The 21,802-nt window shown below is 38.9% G+C and overlaps 2 protein-coding genes across 2 annotated transcripts in view; one reads left to right on the top strand and one right to left on the bottom strand.

Moving 5' to 3' along the window:
* marchf4a (membrane-associated ring finger (C3HC4) 4a) overlaps nt 1-11,803 on the bottom strand; it is a 61,503-nt gene extending 49,700 nt beyond the window's left edge. Inside the window, exon 1 of the mRNA XM_073842094.1 lies at nt 9,739-11,803. Coding sequence (XP_073698195.1) covers nt 9,739-10,191 — 453 coding nt within the window. The 5' untranslated portion in view covers nt 10,192-11,803. The remainder of the gene's footprint in view (nt 1-9,738) is intronic.
* The window catches only part of vps8 (VPS8 subunit of CORVET complex), a 151,753-nt gene continuing 141,451 nt past the window's right edge, over nt 11,501-21,802 (top strand). The window contains exons 1-2 of the mRNA XM_073842614.1: nt 11,501-11,599; nt 11,872-11,948. Coding sequence (XP_073698715.1) covers nt 11,501-11,599; nt 11,872-11,948 — 176 coding nt within the window. The remainder of the gene's footprint in view (nt 11,600-11,871; nt 11,949-21,802) is intronic.

The raw sequence follows: 21,802 nt of genomic DNA, 5'->3' as shown, positions 1-21,802 counted from the left end.
GGGGTATAGTTGTATAGTTTGGGGAAAAATGGCACTGGGGGGGCTTTGAAGACACTGTACAACCCCATCCATTTAAAATTTAATTTAAAAACCGGAGTTGGAACCGAAACAAAATGACACCCGCAAAGAAGTTCAGCAATTACGGCTTATACTGAACGTGTCTGAATGGTTAGTAAACTTAATGTTGATTTATCTTTGTATAAGAGTATGTCAGGGTAGTGTACTGAGACAGATATGAATGTGATGTGTTTACTGAGGTATAGCTGATTGAATGAGAGCAAAATGTGATCGGTTAACATGACTTACTCTGTCCTAATATTGAAATACATAAATGTGAGAGTTATGGTCTTTACTCATATGCAGTTGTGGGCTGTAAACACTTTTGCAGGTATTCCGTTAACGTTACCATTTTTAATGCAGTTATAACTGAACCAAAACGATTTAAAATAATTGTACATGACATCTTAATCATTAACAGACACCATTTTAAACCATCTAGCATTACAAAGCTAAGCTTAATGTAGTTTTACTACAATGTACACAGTTTGTAAATAGACAATCACCTTAATGCGTTGTTCATTATAAAAGTGCGATTAGGAATTATATTTAGACGGATAGAGAAGACGACATAACCATGTTCTCTGAGCATGTAAGTTATACTTACACTGAAACGCACTAACTTTAGCACATTATTTAATAGGTGATTAGCAAAGATTCATATAAAAAGAAATTGCACTCACTACTTCTAGTGGAGATGAAGCAAAAACACGAATAGTTACAGACCCATTTTTCAGCAGCAGCTTCGCAAAAACTGCTTTATACTGATCCTTGTTTTTAAAGCAGTATGGTGAGAAATGATTTGCGTAAACATGAACCCATTTAGGTAGATCAGCAGCCACATTCCCTCAGTGCCGTCAGTTTACTTCTGACTCTGGGCGGGTCTATGCTAAAACACTACTGTCTATCAACTATCGCAGGAGCGGCCTCTGTCAGTGTTACGCCACAACGACAGGCATCTGAGAATGGCTCGATATGAGAAGAGGAAAATTATTTTACTTAATTAAAAGAAAACTACTGGGTGGATCTTTGTCATTCTAAGGTGGTTGTGTACACACACTCCCAACACACATTTCAGTTCAAACTGCTTGTAAAAGTGCATGTGGCACCCGATGACCCCTTTAACTTTTTTACTCGTTTCTGTCACTATTGGAATGAATTCTCAATTTGTGGTTGAAAGATGTTGTTTTTGAATCAGACAATTCGAAGGCGATTCAATTAGAAGTTTTGAAACACTTCTACAGACCCAAATTCCACAAGAGACCCAGCATGACAAGACTCCTGTCGTAAAATTTGTCATTTGACACCAGCCAGATTGAAGCAAACCTAACCAACTAGGAACTTGCAACATTAACACAAAAGGACACTTGTTGATCTTCCCAAGGAAGGAGATTGTCAAATATGGAAACCAAGTAACCAAGATTAATGGTCAAAGAGATGCACATCTTGAACATCACATGAGAATCATTAGAGATTTCGGTTGGTGGGCTCCCCCACCCGGAGGACAAAAGACTGAGATTCCTTCCCTAAACTTTTGACCTCCCAGCTCAGAGAACGTACCCTCACGTTCCCAATACGGCCCAGAAAACTGCCTATTGATGTATATATGCACCTAAAATGATGCTAAAAAGGACTCATGAGCAACTCACCATTTCTATGCATAACTTCCTATCACTTATGTAACTCACACATTTGTCTATTATGTTTTAATCACTCGCTGTGTATGTACTTTTTGATAACTATTGAATAGCTTAATGTTTTATATTGGTGTTTGGTATGCCTGAGTTTGAAATTGCATTCTCGAAATGTTTCTGTAATTCAATTCTTTGTAAAATGTATTATAGTCTTGTTATAGAAATCATGTCCAAATTTAACTTTGCAAAGAGCGGAAAAATTGTGACCACGGGACTGATCAGATAACATTGTGATTTATGGCTTGGGAGGAGAAACCAGCAGTACCCCGACTTAGGACAATGTTCTAATTGGTCAAGACACCATTTGGGATGTGTCCAAAAGCTGAGTTTAAATACTCAGGACACCACCAAATTTTTTTTCTCTTCTGTTTTACCCTTACTCTCTCACTCCCAGTGCTTCTTCGTGCCGCCGCGTTTCGACGCTGTTAGCGTTCTATGATGAACGCTCCCTGGCCTGCACGCCAGCTGCTCCTCTAAAGGAAACATGAGGAGATTGTTACACTTCTGTCTTTTACTTTAATTCTTTTTATTTCTTTCCGTTGAGAGTTTCGTGTTCTAGTTAAGTTTTGCCTCAAGCCGCGACCCAAACGTCTGTGCCGACCTGAACTTTAACCAGCGCACAACTCCGCATATCCAGCCAACACCCAAGACTTCACAAACGACCACTGAACGTCCAACCAATCAACAACCTCTGGAAAACCCCCTTTCTGGAATGACGCGACGAAAGGAATTCCTTCAACACAAAGGCAACGCAAGTACAACCTCCAGATTCTAGCTGAACTGCTGCATTTGATATAAAGTTTAATAACCTCTTTGAGAGACTCAATACGAGGGTTAATTAAGTGATTGATGGTTGTTCAGGTCTAAGCAATTGCACATATTGCTATAAACTTGGGACTTCATATTTTCATTCCTTTAAACTCATTCTTTCCTCACTTTCTCTTTCTGCAACCTGTGTGAATGTGTGTGTTTATGTGTTAGATTAGTTTGTATGTCTTAGGTTTATCCAGTAAAATCATATTTTTATTAGAAAAGATAAGTATCTTGTGTTTCGTGCTTACAAGTTAATGTCTTAAACTGCCGATTTTGCTACTGTGCTAATATATAGTGTTTTCACTATATTCTGGATAGTAATATCCATTGCAGAGTTTCTGTTACACGGCTCCTTCAATGAATCTCGAGTCGACTCTGAACAGCCGTAAAACAGCGACTCTATTCAAATTCCCTATTGAATCATATTCGATTCCCTTTGAGCTAAATTAAATGTACATTATCGCTACATTTTGTTTATTTAACAGTTTGTGATTAGTACTTGCGGTCGAATGACGGAACAGTATTTAACACGATCATCAACTCTTTTGCAAGTGTGATATTACTTAAAGGTGTACTGAAAATGAAACATGTTCCAAGTTTAATCCAATAATCAGGCATCACAGCTGTCTACAGGGCATGTCTCACAGTGCACTGTATTGCTAGTATTTTGCAGGGTAGTGCAGTAACAAAGTACAGTTGTAAAACTGTAAATATTTCTCATGGAAGCTCGAACTGTCATCATCCATGTGCACATTTACATCAGGATTCTTTCTCTGGGTGAAAAATCTGAAGAATGTTTTTTCTAGAGATGTTTATTCTGGTCACTATTTCTGCAGTAAAAGTAGTGTTTTCGAAAATGTCTAAAGGGAACTGAATCTAGTTGATATTTAAGTGTATTGACTATATTTTGCTGTTGTACACTATAAAGGAAAGACTTAAATTACCAGTCAGCACCACTGTGGCTTAAAGCAAAGTAAATAAAAAGTAAAGTAGAGTAAATATATTTCACAATGTATGTGCGCGTACAGAGAAATCATTCACAATAAGATCTGTAATATGCAATAGGGACCATTTTTTGGTAATACCAAAACTTTCCCTCCTTTTTAATGCTTGTTTAAATGGGTTTCGAAAACTGATCCACAAGTTGACTGGCCCATTGAGAAAAGTCCTGGTGTTCCCTATTGGCCAGACCACTCTAAGTGCAGGTACGTAATGGGTTTATTCTGGCACAGACATCAACTCTCATATTGGGGTGATACAACGGCACAGCATGGCCACACTGTTCTACATTCACTGAAGCTTGTGCATTCAATTCTTTAAAAGGAATTTGAGTCATGCTGACTATGTCAGTTTCAGCTATTTTTCACTATTGATGGATAATAACAACACTTTCAAAATACTGTAAATTAAAGCTTTTATATTTCTTCTGGTAACACTCATGTGACCATGTTTCATGTGAATGACATATTAATGTGGGTCACTCAGGGATTGTACATCGTCAGCGTTCTACAGCACCAAAGCACTGAACAGCAATTTTGAAAGAGAGAGAAAGAGCAAATGGAGTAGTAGGAAAAAATGTGAGAACAGGTTGGGTATGGAAGACAAAAAGTTACCACCCCTAACCACCCCCTCCACCACATTTTATCTATAAATACTTTTTAGATTACTTTGATTCAGTAAACAACATAATAAATAGTGATATATAGTTGAAGTCAAAAGTTAACATACATCTTGCAGAATCTGCAAAATGTTAATTATTTGACCAAAATAAGAGGGAGCATACAAAATGAATGTTATTTTTATTTAGTGCTGACCTGAATAAGATATTTCACATAAAAGACATTTACATATAGTCCACAAGAGAAAATAATAGTTGAATTTATAAAAATAACCCTGTTCAAAAGTTTACATACACTTGATTCTTAATACTGTGTTGTTACCTGAATTATTCACAGCTGTTTTTTGTTTATTGATAGTTGATCATCAGTCCCTTGTTTGTCCTGAACAGTTAAACTGCCCGCTGTTCTTCAGAAAAATCCTTCAGGTCCCACAACACAAATTCTTCGGTTTTTCAGCATTTTTGTGTATTTGAACCCTTTCCAACAATGACTGTATTATTTTGCGATCCATCTTTTCACACTGATGACAACTGAGGGACTCATATGCAACTATTACAGAAGGTTCAAATGCTCACTGATGCTCCAGAAGGAAAAACGATTCTTTAAAGGGATAGTTCACCCAAAAATGAAAATTTGATGTTTATCTGCTTACCCCCAGGGCATCCAAGATGTAGGTGACTTTGTTTCTTCAGCAGAACACAAACAAAGATTTTTAACGAAAACCGGTGCAGTCTGTCAGCCAAATAATGGAAGTGGATGGGCACCAGACCTTTAAAAGTAAAAAAAAAAACATGCACAGACAAATCCAAATTATACCTGCAGCTCGTGACGATACATTGATGTCCTAAGACACGGAACAATCGGTTTTTGCGAGAAACTGAACAGTATTTATATCATTTTTTACCTTTGATATACAGCCACGTCCATCTGTCATGAGCATGAGTTTAGCATCTGGTTCGTTACTTGTGTACGCGCTCCGGCGTAGTATACGCAAACACCGGAAGCGATCTGTCGCATGTATACAACACTCATTGTTTACACAGTGCACAGAGATTGTGGGTATAGCGGCTATTCAAAATGGTAATTACTTGCGCTTATCCTGATTGTTCAAACCGATTTAAAGCTAAAAGATTACGTTTGCTTGCGCAAACTCATCCGGGACTTTTCACCGATTTCCCCTTACGGCGTTTGCGTATACTACACCAGAGCGCGTACACGTGTAACAAGCCGGATGAAAAGCTCATGCTCATGACAGTTGGACGTGGCTGTGTATCAAAGGTCAAAAATGATATATATATACTGTTCGGTTTCTCGCAGAAACCGATCGTTTCGTGTCTTAGGACATCAATGTATCGTCACAAGCCGCAGGATGTAATTTCGATTTGTCTGTGCATGTTTTTTTTTACTTTTAAAGGTCTGGTGCCCATCCACTTCCATTATTTGGCTGGCAGACTGCACCGGTTTTCGTTAAAAATCTTCGTTTGTGTTCTGCTGAAGAAACAAAGACACCTACATCTTGGATGCCCTTGGGGTAAGCAGATAAACATCAAATTTTAATTTTTGGGTAAACTATCCCTTTAAGAGCCAGGGGTGAAAAAGATTTGAACAGAATGAGGATGTGTACGCTTTTCTTATTTTGCCTAAATATATACTTTTTTTCATTTAGTACTGCCTTTCAGAAGCTACAGAATATACTTACATGTTTCCCACAAGACAAAATAAGTGAAATTTACCCTGATCTTCAAATTTAAAATGTTTCAAAAGGCTCTTAATGCATTGTGTTTCCTTCTGGAGCGACAGTGAGTGTTTAAACCTTCTGTAATAGTTGCATATGAGTCCCTCAGCTATCCTCAGTGTAAGAAGACGGATCTTATAATCATACAGTCATTGTTAGAAAGGGTTCAAATATGTGAAATATCTTATTCAGGTCAATACTAAATAAAAAATGTTACTCTTATTTTGGTAAAATAATGCAAGGTGTATGCAAACGTTAAACTTCAACTGTATATGTGTAAATTGGTCTAGTTAAAATGAGACCAGACTACTCCGGCCAAAATGTATTGGCATTTTCACAGGCATTTGGTCAATTTCTAATTTTAATTGGTCCAAAATCCCACTCATAACTACGTCAGATGTGTTCTCATTGGCTGCTATTACTGTTGTGTTCAAGAATTGTCATAAAGCTTGTATTTTATGAGATGAACTCAGATGAACGCTACCACAAAGTGTGCAATATTCTTTTGAGTTTAGTGTGGATTGACAGATTACTAATAAAGCCACGGGGGAAAAATTTAACCGAGTATACAGCCAAAGAAGCCACAGGCCCACTTCATACAGTTTAATAATGCTTCCCTAAATTAATGATTTAGTCTGTGTCGTGTCCAATAACATGCACATGTTGCGCAATTATTCTTTCTGATGAAGGTGAAATGATGTTCACGTAAGTGGCTTCTCACAACAGGGTGTGAAAAAGAGTTATTCTCCGCAAAGAACCTCCAGTATCTGTGACGATCCATTTCTTGTTTTCACACTGATTAAAATTAGACCATAGGAGGTCCAAGACATTTTTCTTCAGTGATTTTGTGGCTGAGAGAGAGCAAGAGGACAAGTGGAGAAAGAAAACTATTATTTCTTTTCCCAAGCATGTAATTGTTCCTGCGTGTTCTGTGTACACAATACAGAAACACTTCTTGCCCTCCCTGTTGGGTTCAGGTGAACAGGAGATCTTTCTTATCTACTACTTGGGGTTCTGAAAGTGAAAGAAAAAGGGAGAGGCAGCTGGAGAAAGTCGAAGCATACAGTGGACAGAAGAGTGAGAAAGAGAGGGAGTGTGTGTCTGGATTGGAGACATACACAGCTCAGTCAGAGCGGAGAGAATCTCCTCAGTCCCATCTGCTCTCTACACAGCTCTCATTACACTCACAGGCCCATCCATCAGCCCGCAGCCACACAACTCTGCCACAGCACACTTTAATGGAAGAAGGAAAGAGAAAGAGACGTGGGGAAAGTGAAAAGGAGAGAGACAGGAAACGGCTGAGAGAGAGAATGATAGAACATGGGGGAGAGAAAGAAAAAATGAAACAATTTCACATGCATTTACAGACTAAATTGGCCCGTGAAGAGGACAGAGAGATAAACTCTCTAATACTAAAAATGCAAAACTAAGTTGCAGCACATAAACAAAGAGATGAAACAAGGGCAAATATCAAACCGGTCAACAGACGTGTGTCATATGATGCTCTGCTCAATCTTTGATCAATGTTTTGTGTTCAAACCCTTGACCTTTCAGTCATGTGGTGCTCTCCATTAGAACAAATCACCTAGCTGTGGATAAATGCCACTGTCATAATACCACTGGGACAGAGTAACACTTAGATTTATGGGACAAATCACTTGAAGAACAGCAGCAATGATGTGGAATCTCACATGCGGTATCCAGACACGTTTGGATAACAAAATATCTAGTGTAACAGGTAGAAATTCATTGCTATACCTGAGTGCTTTTCTCAAAACTACGTTCACTTTTCATTTTTCCTATTACTTTTGCAAACTGCACTTTTGGTGATTATATGAAGTCAGGTTGTTATTTATGATGTCAAACCTGACCTTTTTTCTTCTCTGGAAAAAAGAAAAGAAAAATGAATATATTTTTTGAAAATGCTTGTGCTTTTTTTATTCAATAAAAGTCAAAGGGATTTGGAGCCCGCTGACTTTTTTGATTGGACAAAAACATTTCTTTGAAATATTTTCCTTTGTGTTCTGCAGAAGAAAGAACATAATACAGAAACATCATGGAACATCATGATAATTGGATCAGTATGAGTATAATACTTGCTTCTGGGTAAAATATACCTTTAACTATGAACGTTTTCAACTAAGTGGCCACTAAGAAAGTATCCAAATGCATTTTGATTACTTTTGAACAGTACTATCTACTGTTCTATTATTTAAAAGTCTTTCATGATATAATGTGCTTTAAAATGTGCAATTTTTTTCTAAAACAAATGCATTTAATATTACATTATGTAATTGTGTCTTTGTGTCTTTTCCAGTAAATTTTCACTTGAAAAGTTTGCTTGAGATTTCTATCTAAATATATACACTTAGCGTTCATACAATTTAAATGTGACTTAAGTAATACTTTTTGCCCCATTTTGAAACTCAATTATTTTTTGGTAAAAAGTGCACTTCTTTCTTTAAAATACAGTGGCATGCAGAAGTTTGGGAACCCCTTGCAGAATCTGTGAAAATGTGAATAATTTTAACAAAATAAGAGTGATCGTACAAAATGCACATTATTTTTTTATTTAGTACTGTCCTGAGTAAGATGTTTTACATAAAAGATCTTTACATAATTCACAAGACAAAAAATAGCTGAAAATATTAAAATAACCCCCTTCAAACATTTGGGAACCCTTGGTTCTTAATATTGTGTGTGGTTACCTAGATAATCGATGAATAAAAATTATTTTCTTTTTTTTTTTGTGATGGTTGTTCATGAGTCACTTGTTTGTTCTGAACAGTTAAACTGAGCACTGTTCTAAAGAAAAAATTCTCCCAGCAGGTCCTTCTGTTTCTTCTGAAGGGCAGTACTAATTGGAAAATTATATTTCAACAAAATAAGAACAATATGGACATCTTCATCCTGTTCTAAAGATTTCACTCCCCAGCTCTTAATGCATTGTGTTTCCTTCTGGAGCATCAGTGAATGTTTGAACCTTTTTTAATAGTTGTGTTTGAGTCCCTCAATTGTCCTCAGTGTGAAAAGATGGATCTCAAAATCATACAGTCACTGCTGGAAAGGCTTCAAATATGCAAAAGATGTTGGAAAAGAAGAATCTGCAGGACCTGGAGGATTTTTCTGAAGAACAGTCGATCATTGATCATCCAGGTAACCACACACAATATTAAGAACCAAGGCTCCCTAAACTTTTTAAAGGGGGTTATTTTAATAATTTCAGGACAATTTTTGTCTTGTGGACTATATTATAAACATCCTTTATGTAAAATATCTAACTCAGCACAGTACTAAATAAAAAATAACATGCATTTTGTATAATTTCTCTTATTTTGTTAAAATTATTCACATTTTCATTCACAGATTCTGCAAGGGGTTTCCAAACTGGACATGCCGCTTGTTGTGATAATAATCATGTAATGCAATGGCATACATACATTTTGGTGGATTAAGTGTCCAAATATTTCTGAAGTCATTCAGGCAGTGTTATTGTCTGTGAAAACGTTCTATTATATTGTAACACAATCTTTGTTTTTATCCATTAAGTGTGACACAATAATTGCTGTCATTAGACTTCAGTTTTCAGAGTTTGAGCTCGAATTTCTTCATCGGTAATTGAATTCAAAGTGGTCTTAAAAGTGCAATAAACTTATCACTGCAGGTTGTCACTTTGACACCACCAAGGCAGCTACTAGAATTTTTAATTACAGTAGTGGATTTTTACAGTGTAGTATAAAGTATAGAGAGCAAATATGTGCAACAAACAGTCTATTCTTTCATTCAGCAAGCAAAACAAGGAAGCATGTGGACTACTTACCTGCTCTGGGCCCTGAAAACAGATCCGACACAATGGAGTCCTGACTCCACTGTCAGTGTAGCTGTTTAGAGATAACCTATCGTCTAGCTTCTCCTTAGAGCAATCCTCAGATGAGCTGCAGCAGTCCAGTGTCCTCGGCGAATCCACTCCGCTATGAGTCCAGTCTTCTGGCCCTCGTGTGTCCACAGCCTCACCTGTTACCGGCTGATAATGTCCGTTGGCTAAAGAGTGGCTCTCCGTGGCGCTGCTCGTCGCATTGCCCTCCGCGTTTAGTTCGTTCATGGGTGTGAAGGCAGGTGGCGATGCCGACGGTGCCGGTGGCCTGAGTAGGAAAACCTTCAGGTCACTGAACAAGACGCAACAGCGGCCTTTCTGCTTGCCCTGGCGGCGCAGCATCGGTCTGCGACTTAACAATCCCCAACACCATACAATGACACCGATAGCCAACAACATGTGCCCGTCTTATGAATAATGGAAAGGCGGTCTATGTTTTTAAACGGCCTATAATGCTAAGGCTATCTGTTACTGGACTCCAGAGCAGATCACATAACAGAACTTACTTTTTGGTTTCCAACGAGGAAAAACACCTGTGCAGCCGCTTTAGACCCGTGAGCAACACCGCTTTCTGCTCACCCTCACCCAAACTGACCGTTTGGGCATAGAGAATGTGTTTACTTTCAAGTTATTCTGAGAGCTACATCATCTGAGCGAGTCCTCGCGTAAGTGTTTCCATTGAGAAGCTGACGATTGTACGCACATGTAATAGTAGCTGTCAAAAGTGGTAACGTGCAGTTGTTACCTTTAGGCTAGCAACCCTGCTCGTAATGTAATATTGATTCAGTCATCTTGAGCACTTCAATACTACGCGTTCATTTAAATTTTTACCACATAAACCACATTTAGGATACCCGACAAAACAGTTTACAGGGACATTACCTACTGAGGGCGTTTACAACTGGCCTTATACTCACAGATACTCAAATCGAAAATTTTAACATAACCCTCCAGACAAATAACCCGATCTGAATGAAAATATCGGGGATTCCCGCGAAAGGCTTCTGACAAAAGAGCTCCTACCCTGAGGTACTCTTGCCAGTGGCATCTATTCATCAAAAGCAGGAAAACAGAAATGCGGGCTATTCGTCAGAAGAGCCAAACAAATGGCAGCCTTGGTTTGTCTAAAAATTAAACAACTGGAAGTCTACGATAAACACACAGTACACAATTTCTGTTCTCCAATTGACATCGTCCTCGCTTATTAGCCATCATCCAAAAGCGACTACCGTGTAATTGTGTTAATGTAAACGCAAAGTGTGTTGCGTGAAACGAAATCCAGCCACAATCTTGCCAATTAGCCAGCAATTGTCCTTGGCGTTCATCTCAGGTTTCAGGTCCCACCGCTTACAAATGCATCCCGCACAAGTCCCCTTCTCAAAGATATAAGGTGCCAACGTATTGTTAGTGCAGGCAGCCTATCTCCTTAAACACCCAGCCCTTGTTGCAGAAATCCCAAGGCAGTTTAGCTCACTGTCCCGTGTAATGTCAGACATGTCTTTCGAAAATCAGTCCAGAGAAGAAACAGATTCGCTTCGACGATGAGGAAATATTTTTGCCATCCGCTGTCCGTCGTTTTGTCACATTCAGAGCCTTTCCTTTGAATCAAATTGCTGGCAAAATACTGAAGTGGCTCATGCGTGGTAATCCAAAGCGTTGCGGTTCATGCGACGATAGGCGTTGTGCAGTTCTAACACGAGTTGTTATGATGATCATCAGTAAAGCCGGAGGATGCTCGCTCTCGCTGCGGTTTCAGCACCATGTTGCCTGGGACAGCTCCCAGGCGCGGGCCCGTCTCCCTCCGAGAGTGTGATGCAAGCAAAGGGGGCGAGCGCACTGCCAACGAAACGAATTTAATCACGTCCCTACAATTTGCACTACGTAAGAAATAAAGAGCTCACTCTCATTCGCCCGGGAATCCAATGGGATTCAAATCAAGGGTTTAAAACGTGAAGTTTTTTTTTTTCTCGAACCTATGGAGATCGTTCTTGTAGTCTGCATTCCTCATCTATCTGAGCCACAAACGGATTTGGTTTCAGCTCTCATGTGAGACCTGCTCACAAGCACATGTGTTTCTAGGTCAGTGTTACCAGCGTTCCTCTCGTCGCCCCCTCTGAGACGATAAACCCGATGAACTCCACCGCAGAAGATATCAAGTAAACGTTGGGCAGACATGAACTTTAAGTCTACAGCTGCAATAGCTGCATGACATTTTCCAGGTCGAATTTCCGCTGTAGGAGATGAAATCAGTCTTTGGAATGATTGAGTCTGATTGCAGCTCTGAGTTTTCACCGGGAAAATACACTGTTAAACTTGGAGTGAACAAAAAAGTGGTGACCTTCAACTGTTATTTTAAAGAGCTTTTCTTCTACATAAAATGTACTTTTGTTAGCATGTTAATGTATTGTTCTGTCATGTTGAACGATAGACTTGAATAGAACATTTAAATCATGATACCAATTTAAGGTTACCATTTTTTTTTCAATTTAAATAATGTAAATTTGCCAGCCTATGAGCTATTATATTTACTTTGTTATATTTACGTGTAATTGTGTTAATGTAAACGCAATGTGTGTTGAGTGAAACGAAATCCAGCCACAATCTTGCCAATTATATTTACTTTGTTATTGTAAAATGCTCTGATAATAATGCAGGTGGTGTAACAGATGGCCACATGATGACTTAAAGTTCATAAAAAATTGTTTTTCCAGCAACTGTGACAATAACATAAAGACAGAACACAGTGCCCACACACACAGAGAAACAAACACTATCAGGATTTACAATGAGATGTATTAATATTTATGTTGTGTACTATATATATTTTAAATCAGTACATCTCATTGTAAATCCTGATGGTGTTTGGGTTTATATATATATATATATATATATATATATATATATATATATATATATATATATATATATACATATACATATACATATACATACACACACACACACACACACACACACACACACACACACAGTTGAGGTCAAAAGTTTACATCCCCCTTTCAGAATCTGCAAAATGTTAATTATTTTACCAAAATAAGAGATCATACAAAATGCATATTTTATGCATGTTTGTTTAGTACTGACCTGAATAATACATTTCACTATTTCACATAAAAGATGTTTACATCAGTCCACAAGAGAAAATAATAGTTTAATTTATAAAAATGACCCCGTTCAAAAGTTTACATCCCCTTGATTCTTAATACTGTATTGTTACCTGAATGATCCACAGCTGTTTTTTTGTTTTGTATTGTTTTGTTTTTGTTTTTTGTTTAGTGATAGTTGTGAATGAGTTCATTGTTTGTCCTGAACAGTTAAACTGCCTGCTGTTCTTCAGAAAAATCCTTAAGGTCCCACAAATTATTTGTTTTCCAGCATTTTTGTGTATTTGAACCCTTTCCAATAATGACTGTATGATTTTGAGATCCATTTTTTTCACACTGAGGTCAACTGAGGGACTCATATGCAACTATTACAGAAGGTTCAGAAGGCTGATGCTCCAGAAGGAAAAACAATGCATTGAGTCGGGGGGTGAAAACTTTTGAACAGAATAGAGATGTATACATTTTTCTTATTTTGCCTAAATATCATATTTTTTTCATTTAGTACTGCCCTTCAGAGGCAACAGAAGATAGTTACATGTTTCCCAGAAGACAAAATAAGTTAAATTTATCCTCATCTTCAAATTTACCTAGTTTTATTCTGGTCTATCACAATATATCACTAAAACAACTTAAATACATTAGGATACACAAATAAAAAATACAAAAATAAACAAAAATATTGTTAAATCAGGTAGTTTCTTAAGGTAACAGCTGTCTATTATAACTGTCAGAAAAATGTGTTATAATTATTACACTGACCAAATGATGAAATGGACTCTCAGTCAAATATAAATAAATTCTTCTTATCAAAAAAAGAAGAGTATAGATTTTTCCTGTAGGGCAAAAGATTGCCCAAGCAGTGCAAAGTATAAAATCCTCTACAAGTTGAGACAATTGAGGGATATACACAGAATAGATAGAGACATTTGTCTTGCAGAAACACTAACCGTCCCTGGCAGACTGGCCTGTATATTTCACTGGCTGTGAGCCATTTCACCCATGATGTGAAGAAGAAATTCAGCTCGGAAGATCTCAGCATTTCGTCTGTACGTGCCAAGAAGTTCCCTTTTTCTTAATGCTCAAAAAGACAAAACATAAATTTGTTATTTAAAGATTTTGTGCAAATCGTCCCTTTGGGTTTCAGGAATTTCATGGGTTGTTTATCTTAAAAGGCACTGGCATGTTAAATAAATTCATACATTTAAACATCCCATGAGATTCCTGAGCTAACTGGCTTTAGGATACTACTGGCTTACTTACTTTCAAACATTGAAAAAAAAAACAGCATTCAACAAAGTAACTAAAATGTATCATATTTACAGTATCTAGTATCATTTTGTTGAGACACTATTGTTTCACATGTTAGTTTGGTTTTGTTTTATTAACTAGTTTCATAGTTTAAACCTTAAAGGAATAGCTAGAACATCTTGCTCACCCTCAGGTCATCCAAGATGAGTTTGTTTCTTCACAGAAGCAGATTTGTAAACATTTAGCAAATACTTTTTTTTTTTTTGGTGAACACTTACTCACCAATAGAGAGAAATATGCATAGATCAAGCACCATTTACAAATAAAAACAGTCCAAAACATTTCTAAACAAATATGTTGGTGGATTTTGATGTGAGAGGGTCAATGTGAGATTGACTTTTTCACTGGAAGACACATATTTTATTCAGAAGCAAAAGTTTATGATGGATTTATTACAAACATGCAGCTTTCCACTTAAGGCATTAGTTGATTCTAACGGCACCCATTTAATGCAGAAGATCCAATGGTGAGTAAGTGATCCAATGCAAAATTTCTTCAAATCTGCTTCCATGAGGAAACAAAATCATCTTGGATGGCCTGAGGGTGAGTACATTTTCAGCAACTTCTGCTTATTGTCATTAATCATGAAAACAGAAGCTATGCAAGATTTAAAAAAATGCTCAAAATCCTCTTCCAACATCTAATTAATTACTTTCTTTCTGTAAAACACTGTCTCACTGTCAGTGTCACACACACATGCACATACATAGCAACTACATCTATAGTTCTAGCAGATTTCACTGGAGTGATGGGTAAAGCCATTGTAATGAGTGGCTTCGTGCTATAGTGGGAGTTGCAGTGGCTCACAGCCTCTTCCACACTCCTGTGAAGATAAGCCATGGAGACAGTAGAAGGTAAACCAGGGATAAAGAGCCACGCAAAGACCAAACCAAGGCTAAGAGAGCCAGTCATGTGTGAATCTATGCCTTTGTTGGCCTGGGTGTTATTAGCAGAGTGAGAAGTTGAAAAATGATTGACAAAGAGAGCATTTTATAACTGAATGGAGAAGAGTATAATAAACACAATGATATTTTTTTTAATGCAAGCAGTCTTGTAAGGTTTGTATACACACAGCTCTCTGATTACCAGGCTAGATCTTTGTTCAGTTCACCACCTTTTGCAAGAAAAGTCTAAATAACTTCAACCATTTTATTCACATTTGTTCATTTCTCCATGACCTTTTGTGCTGGTGATGAATGGAGGAAGACACACCTATTCAGAGCAGTGTACATTAACTAACTTTTAACTTTAGATATTAGCTGTATGTACTGATATAACATAGTATTAATTGAAATACATGGAAACAGCTGCAATTTAGTTTTTATAGAACAAAAATGATAAAACCTGCCTTCTGAGTTTTGTAGATTATATAAAATACATCTGATATAGAGGTGGGAGATATGGCAAAAATATCATATTACGATTCTTTGTCATGTTAGTTTTACTATTTTGCAAGTTGTCTGAGCAGTACAGCCAAACTAATTTCCCTTTAAAAAAACAAAGCCTTTCAAGGTAACAAAGTATATATATATATGATATATATATATACACGTGATGGAGATTTACTACTAATCAAAGTACCGGCTTTGTTGTTTTGCATTCCTGCCTCCCCGTGTCTACCTCTGGATCCTCATTCTCCGCACATCGTGACAGTAAGTGAGTAAAATAATAATAATAGAATTATAATTTTTGGGTGAACTATCCCTTTAATGAGAAGCGGCAGCATGTTTAGTACTGTCACTTTAAGAGCTGCACACATCTAATACACACTACCAGTCAAAAGTTTGGACACACTTCCCCATTAAAGACAATGGGGAAGTGTGTCCAAACTTTTGACTGGTAGTGTACAAGCATGCATCAGTTTTTCTCTCAGTTGTGTACTTTCACTTTAGGCATAACCAACTGTGTTTATATGTAAACCTTGTGTGTTTTGACAGTATTAGCACAGTCAGACAAGATACATAACTTAGTTCAGTTAATTAGAGTTAATTAAATAGTTCCGTTCGCTATTTGACAGGCTTTTAGTGTGTGGGCTTCAGGTGTATGTGTGCTGAAAAGCGCATGTCAGAACAGCATACAATTGAAATGTTTAACCAGCAAAACTTTAAAGCAAATAATGTACTTTTGTGATTGCAAATAAGTGCAGTGTCCAGTGAGTCTCTACCGCTGAGTTAACACTGATGCAAATGTATGTCGTGTTGTACAATACATTGAGACTGAGGCACTAGAACTGATAAAATAGCACGATACTATGATATTTTTTTTTTAAAAGCAGATCGTGGAGACATTTTTATCGTCCACGATCAAAAATCATCATATCGCACACCCCTAATTTAATATAATTTAGTTATAATAGTACAAAAAAGTACATATTGTTCTTTTACATATTAAATTGTTGTTGCTATCTTCATCACCATTATAATTTATTATATTATTTTGAAAATTACTATTTTGAGTAAAAGCAGAAAGCAGTCCATGTCTCTTTAAATGCAAATGAGCTGCTGTTCCCTGCCCCTTTTCCAGAATGGGCTGTGCTTTTACAGCTCATAACTCAGATACTCTGCAAAAAACATCTGTTTGGCTTTAATTATTATGTCTATCACTCTGAAATCATTAAATTCAATGTATATTAGTGTCACACCCCCGGACTTTCTTGTTTGGTTTTTCCCATTTTCCCCGCTGTTCTGAGTGTTTTGGTTTCTCCGTCATTGTCTGCACCTGTCTGTGTAATTAGTCTGTGTGTGTATATAAGGTGTGTGTTTCCCCTGTATTCTTGTCGGTCTTTAATGTTATATGGATGTCTTACCCTGCTGTTCCTGTGTTTGCCTGTATTCCGTTGGATTTATTAAATATTCGTCTTTTACTACGTCGTTGTTCGTGTGTTCCTGCCTACATCGTGACAGAAAGACCGACCGAAACAGTTTTTTTTTTTGCGTATTCCACCCCGTTTTGTTTTTCGTTCTGTTTTTCAGTCTTTTTGTTTCCGTAGTGTGTTTCCCCCATGGATCCCTTCCTCCAACCAGAATTCATCCTCCTCCGGCTGAAGCAGGGGGATTTACCGCTCGAGGGTTTTACGATCATGTTCCAGCTTGTAGCAAACACCACCAGCTACCCGGACAACGCGCTCTGTGCGTTCTACGACGCTAGCCTCAACGCGTCATGCAGAGCGCCGTCGTCCGAGGACGGCCCTCGAGCGGATTTCGCCGCATTTGTGGAGTGGACACTGGCGAGAAACAGACCCGCGTTCCCCGCCTGTTCCAAGGAGCATCTCGCCAGTGCCACTCCGGACCCAGAGCCCAGCCAGCCACCCCGACCCGCGGATTATGAGCCCTACATAGACGGAAAGCCCGAGCCCGGAGCGACAGCAGTATGGAGTGCCGACGGGGTCAAAACTGCTGATCAGGTGCGTGAGCCGGCCATTACATCCACGACGGTGGAGTGCTTCATGGAGCAAGAGAGGGCTGTAGAGAGCCCCGTCCACTGCACTGCCACTGGGGGTGAGCAAGAGCACAACTCTGGGGACTTAATTGACTGTTTCACGGAAATACCCATCTGCCTGGACTTCCCTCCCACCCTCCCTCTTCTGCCTAAGCCTGAATCTCCGCTGGTTCCGCCCAGCCATCCAGAGTCACCGCTGGTTCCGCCCAGCCTTCATGAATCCCCGCTGTCATCTGTCAGTCCCCTTGCTCACCCTCAGCCCACCATCTGTGCGGTGGGTTCGCCGCGGGTCTGCCAGTCTCCATCGGTGTCATGGCTGGAGGATCCCTCACCATCGCCTCCAGCCTCAGAGTCTTGGACTCCGCCTCGGCCCTCCGACCCTGCGGCTCCACCCCGGCTCTCTGCTCCCTCGTCTCCGCCGTCGCCCGTCGATCCACCAGCTCCACCGGGCACCATCGTCCCTCCGGCTCCGCCCTGGTCAGTCGTCGCCCCACCTTCGCCTCTGGACTCTACTCCTCCGGCTGTGCCTCGTTGCGCCGTCCCACCGGCTCTGTGGACCTCCTCCCTCCCGCGGGCACAGCCTCGGTCCTCTGTCGCTCCGGCTCCGCCGCGGATCTCCGGATCTCCATCTCCGCCTTGGTCGCCAGAGCCTTGGGGTCCGCCTTGGCCCTCCGGATCCGCGGTGTCACCCAAGATCATCGGCTTTCCGTCTCCGCCTCGGGCTCTCCCACCACCTGCTCCGCCTCCGTCTGTCGGCCCCTTGGAGTCGTCAGCCCTTCCTCCACCATGGCTCCTCCCTCCATCGGCTCCACCGTGGGAATACATCTTGGCTGCGTTCTGGGTCCCACCTGGCTCCTCCTGCTCCAGCCCATTCCTGTCACATCCTTGGCTCCTCCCTCCATCACCACCCTGGACTCCATCTTGTGCCCTCCTCCCGGGAGTCCGTCCTCCAACTAAGCCCCCTCCAAAGACTTTGTTCTGTTTCCTTTGTCTGTTTGTCAGCACGAGGACGTGCCTTCCGGGAGGGGGAGGTAATGTCACACCCCCGGACTTTCTTGTTTGGTTTTTCCCATTTTCCCCGCTGTTCTGAGTGTTTTGGTTTCTCCGTCATTGTCTGCACCTGTCTGTGTAATTAGTCTGTGTGTGTGTATATAAGGTGTGTGTTTCCCCTGTATTCTTGTCGGTCTTTAATGTTATATGGATGTCTTACCCTGCTGTTCCTGTGTCTGCTTGTATTCCGTTGGATTTATTAAATATTCGTCTTTTACTACGTCGTTGTTCGTGTGTTCCTGCCTACATCGTGACAATTAGATTAAAGGGGTCATCCGATACCCATTTTCCACAAGTTCATATTATTCTTTAGGGTCTTAATGAAAAGTCTATAATATATTCTGGTTAAAAAATATAGTAGTAGTGTAAAGTAGTGTACAATAGTAGTGTAAAAAACACCCTTTTACCTTGTCAAAATTAGCTCTGCAAAAAATCAACTCATTTTATTGCATGGTCCTTTAAATGCGAATGAGCTCTGCTCGCCCCGCCCCTCTCTGCCTGTGATGATGAGCCGTAATGTTTACTTTAGCTGCATTTAGCGGCAAAACTTGCCAACAAGCATGTTATTAAGAAAGGCCATTTGCAAAGATGCATAAAAACCCTTATACTCACTTCTGCTGTGAATGAAGCTGCATCAGGAAGGATTCGCACGAACATAGACGCATATGTAGATCGGGATCGACGCTTTCCTTTTAAAAACGAAAGTAACGTCATCCTCTGCATCTTCAGCAGCTCAGATGTCAGGACTACTGCTATGTTCATTATTACATCCAACAACAGAACAAATTAATTGCTCAGTCAGAGACATTCTTGTCTTCCCCTGCACCTGAGTCAACACAATGGCAATCGGAGTCGAATTGTTTCAGCTCAGTGAGGGCGGGCTAAGGTAAGGCGCTCAATCAACTATAGTGGGAGCGTCCTCTGTGTGCCGTCACACTGACAAGAAGCTGACAATGACCTGATTTTAAAAAGGGGATATTACTTTTAAAGATTAAAAAAATACCACTGGGTGGATTTTTATCATTGTAGGGTGGTTGTGTACACAAACTGCCAACACACATTAATGTTCAAACAACATGTAAAAGTTAGTTTTGCATCCGATGACCCCTTTAAACTTATGATATGTGACCCTGGACCACAAAACCAGTCTTAAGTCGCTGGGGTATATTTGTAGCAATAGCCAAAAATACATTGTATGGGTCAAAATTATTGATTTTTCTTTTATGTCAAAAATCGTTAGGAAATTAAGTAAAGATCATGTTCCATGAAGATTTTTTTGTAAAATTCCTACTGTAAACCTATCAAAATGTAGTTTTTGATTAGTAATATGCATTGTTAAAAGCTTAATTTGGAGAACTTTAAAGGTGATTTTCTCAGTATTTAGATTTTTTGCACCCTTAGATTTCAGATTTTCAAATAAATGTATCTCGGTCAAATATTGTCCTATCCTAACAAACCATACATCAATAGAAAGCTTATTTATTGAGCTTTCATAAGATGTATATATCTCAGTTTTGTAAAATTTAACCTTATGACTGGTTTTGTGGTCCAGGGTCACATATATGGTTTTCTGAACGCACACATCTGAAACACACACACAGAAAGTGGCTGTCACATGGCATGTGAGTACTAAACTAAGCTCTCTTTCATGTCTTATTGCGCTTAAACTGTCAAATACACACAAGATTATGTTAAAAACACACATAAGTTATGAAACACAGTTGGTTATGTCTGTGAAAGTAGGTAAACAGCTGGGAAAGGAAGTCAAAAACAGAATGGTTGGAAACGTGCAGATTAAGGGGCGGTTATTTTATAATAAGATCCCCTTCCTATGTCACGAAATTTGAGTGGCTTCTTTTTTCCCATTTTCTGGGTTGGTAGATGCACCTGGGACCCACAGCACTCAAACACAAAAAAGTCAGATTTTTATGATATGTTTCACTCAGATAATTAAAGGGGCTTAAACATGTAATATGCATTATCCTTTAAGTTTAACTGTGCTTGATATTATTGAATAATAACACAGATTTCAACTAAGCTAAATAATGACACTATACTGCAGAGCTGCTTTTGAAATTGAATTTGTAATTATAACTGAATTTATTGTTTCCTGTAAATGTTGTTGTTATTATTCATGAATGTCATGGATTACAATAATAACTGAAGTGACAATGACTTATAAACAATCAAATATTTGTTTTAATCCAAATCTAAATGAATTATTGTGTACACAGATTCTTCATTAACCACCAGACATAAAATAAACCTAAAAAATCCTCAAGGTGAGGTTCCAATTGAATAAATCTCAAAAAAATGTTATTATAATTATAAAAGCATAACCACTGAATAAATGTGTTGAGATGAGATTTAGTAATCTGTGGTCAAGAGGCAAATGAAAAGAAAGGGACTGGTTCTGTCTGCACAGTAAGAGCATTTTAGATACAAAGGGAGAGTATTAATGACTACTTTTGACATTTAGTGCATTAAGGGAGTTGTGTTGTGTTAAAGCTCTTTTTCTTTAAGCAATTGCAAACACTTATAGACTATTTTTATTTTCGCCAATCAATAATATGACAAGTGTGACTCGGAAACAATAAAGAAATATTGGCTTTTAGTCATTGCAGCTTGGAAGAGTATCCAAGCTTATATGTAAAGAGGCACCCAGCTGTGAGCACTGATGTGCAGACAGGTTTCTTTGACAAGCTGAGCTGTGAAGAAGAGAGACGCATTCAACTGGAAAAGGTATTTTGAAGGAGGATTATCTCAGATCTAACCGAGGAGCTGCTCTACACTCATACATGTCTACTTAACATTTGAGCACAAACATATGTACACACCAGCATATGTACACACAAACACACATTCTTAGAACTACAAAGATACAAAAGAAGGCACATCTCTGGATTTAATGGTCTGTGCTACTCAGGAACTGTTGGCTGATGGTATTTTTTTTTCTGAGGTCTTATAGGAAAAGGCTTAAGTTTAGTCATGTGACTGGCAGATTCTTAAAGTTCTGTAGAAATGGTGCTCTCTTTTAGCTTAACAAAACACACTTCTCTAAGAAGTGACAAATAGATCTGGATGTCTCTCCA

This window comes from Garra rufa, chromosome 6 (genome assembly GCF_049309525.1).
Source record: "Garra rufa chromosome 6, GarRuf1.0, whole genome shotgun sequence".
Lineage (NCBI taxonomy): Eukaryota > Metazoa > Chordata > Actinopteri > Cypriniformes > Cyprinidae > Garra > Garra rufa.
Note: the sequence above shows the minus strand (reverse complement) of the source record. Positions and strands in the feature narration are given on the sequence as shown.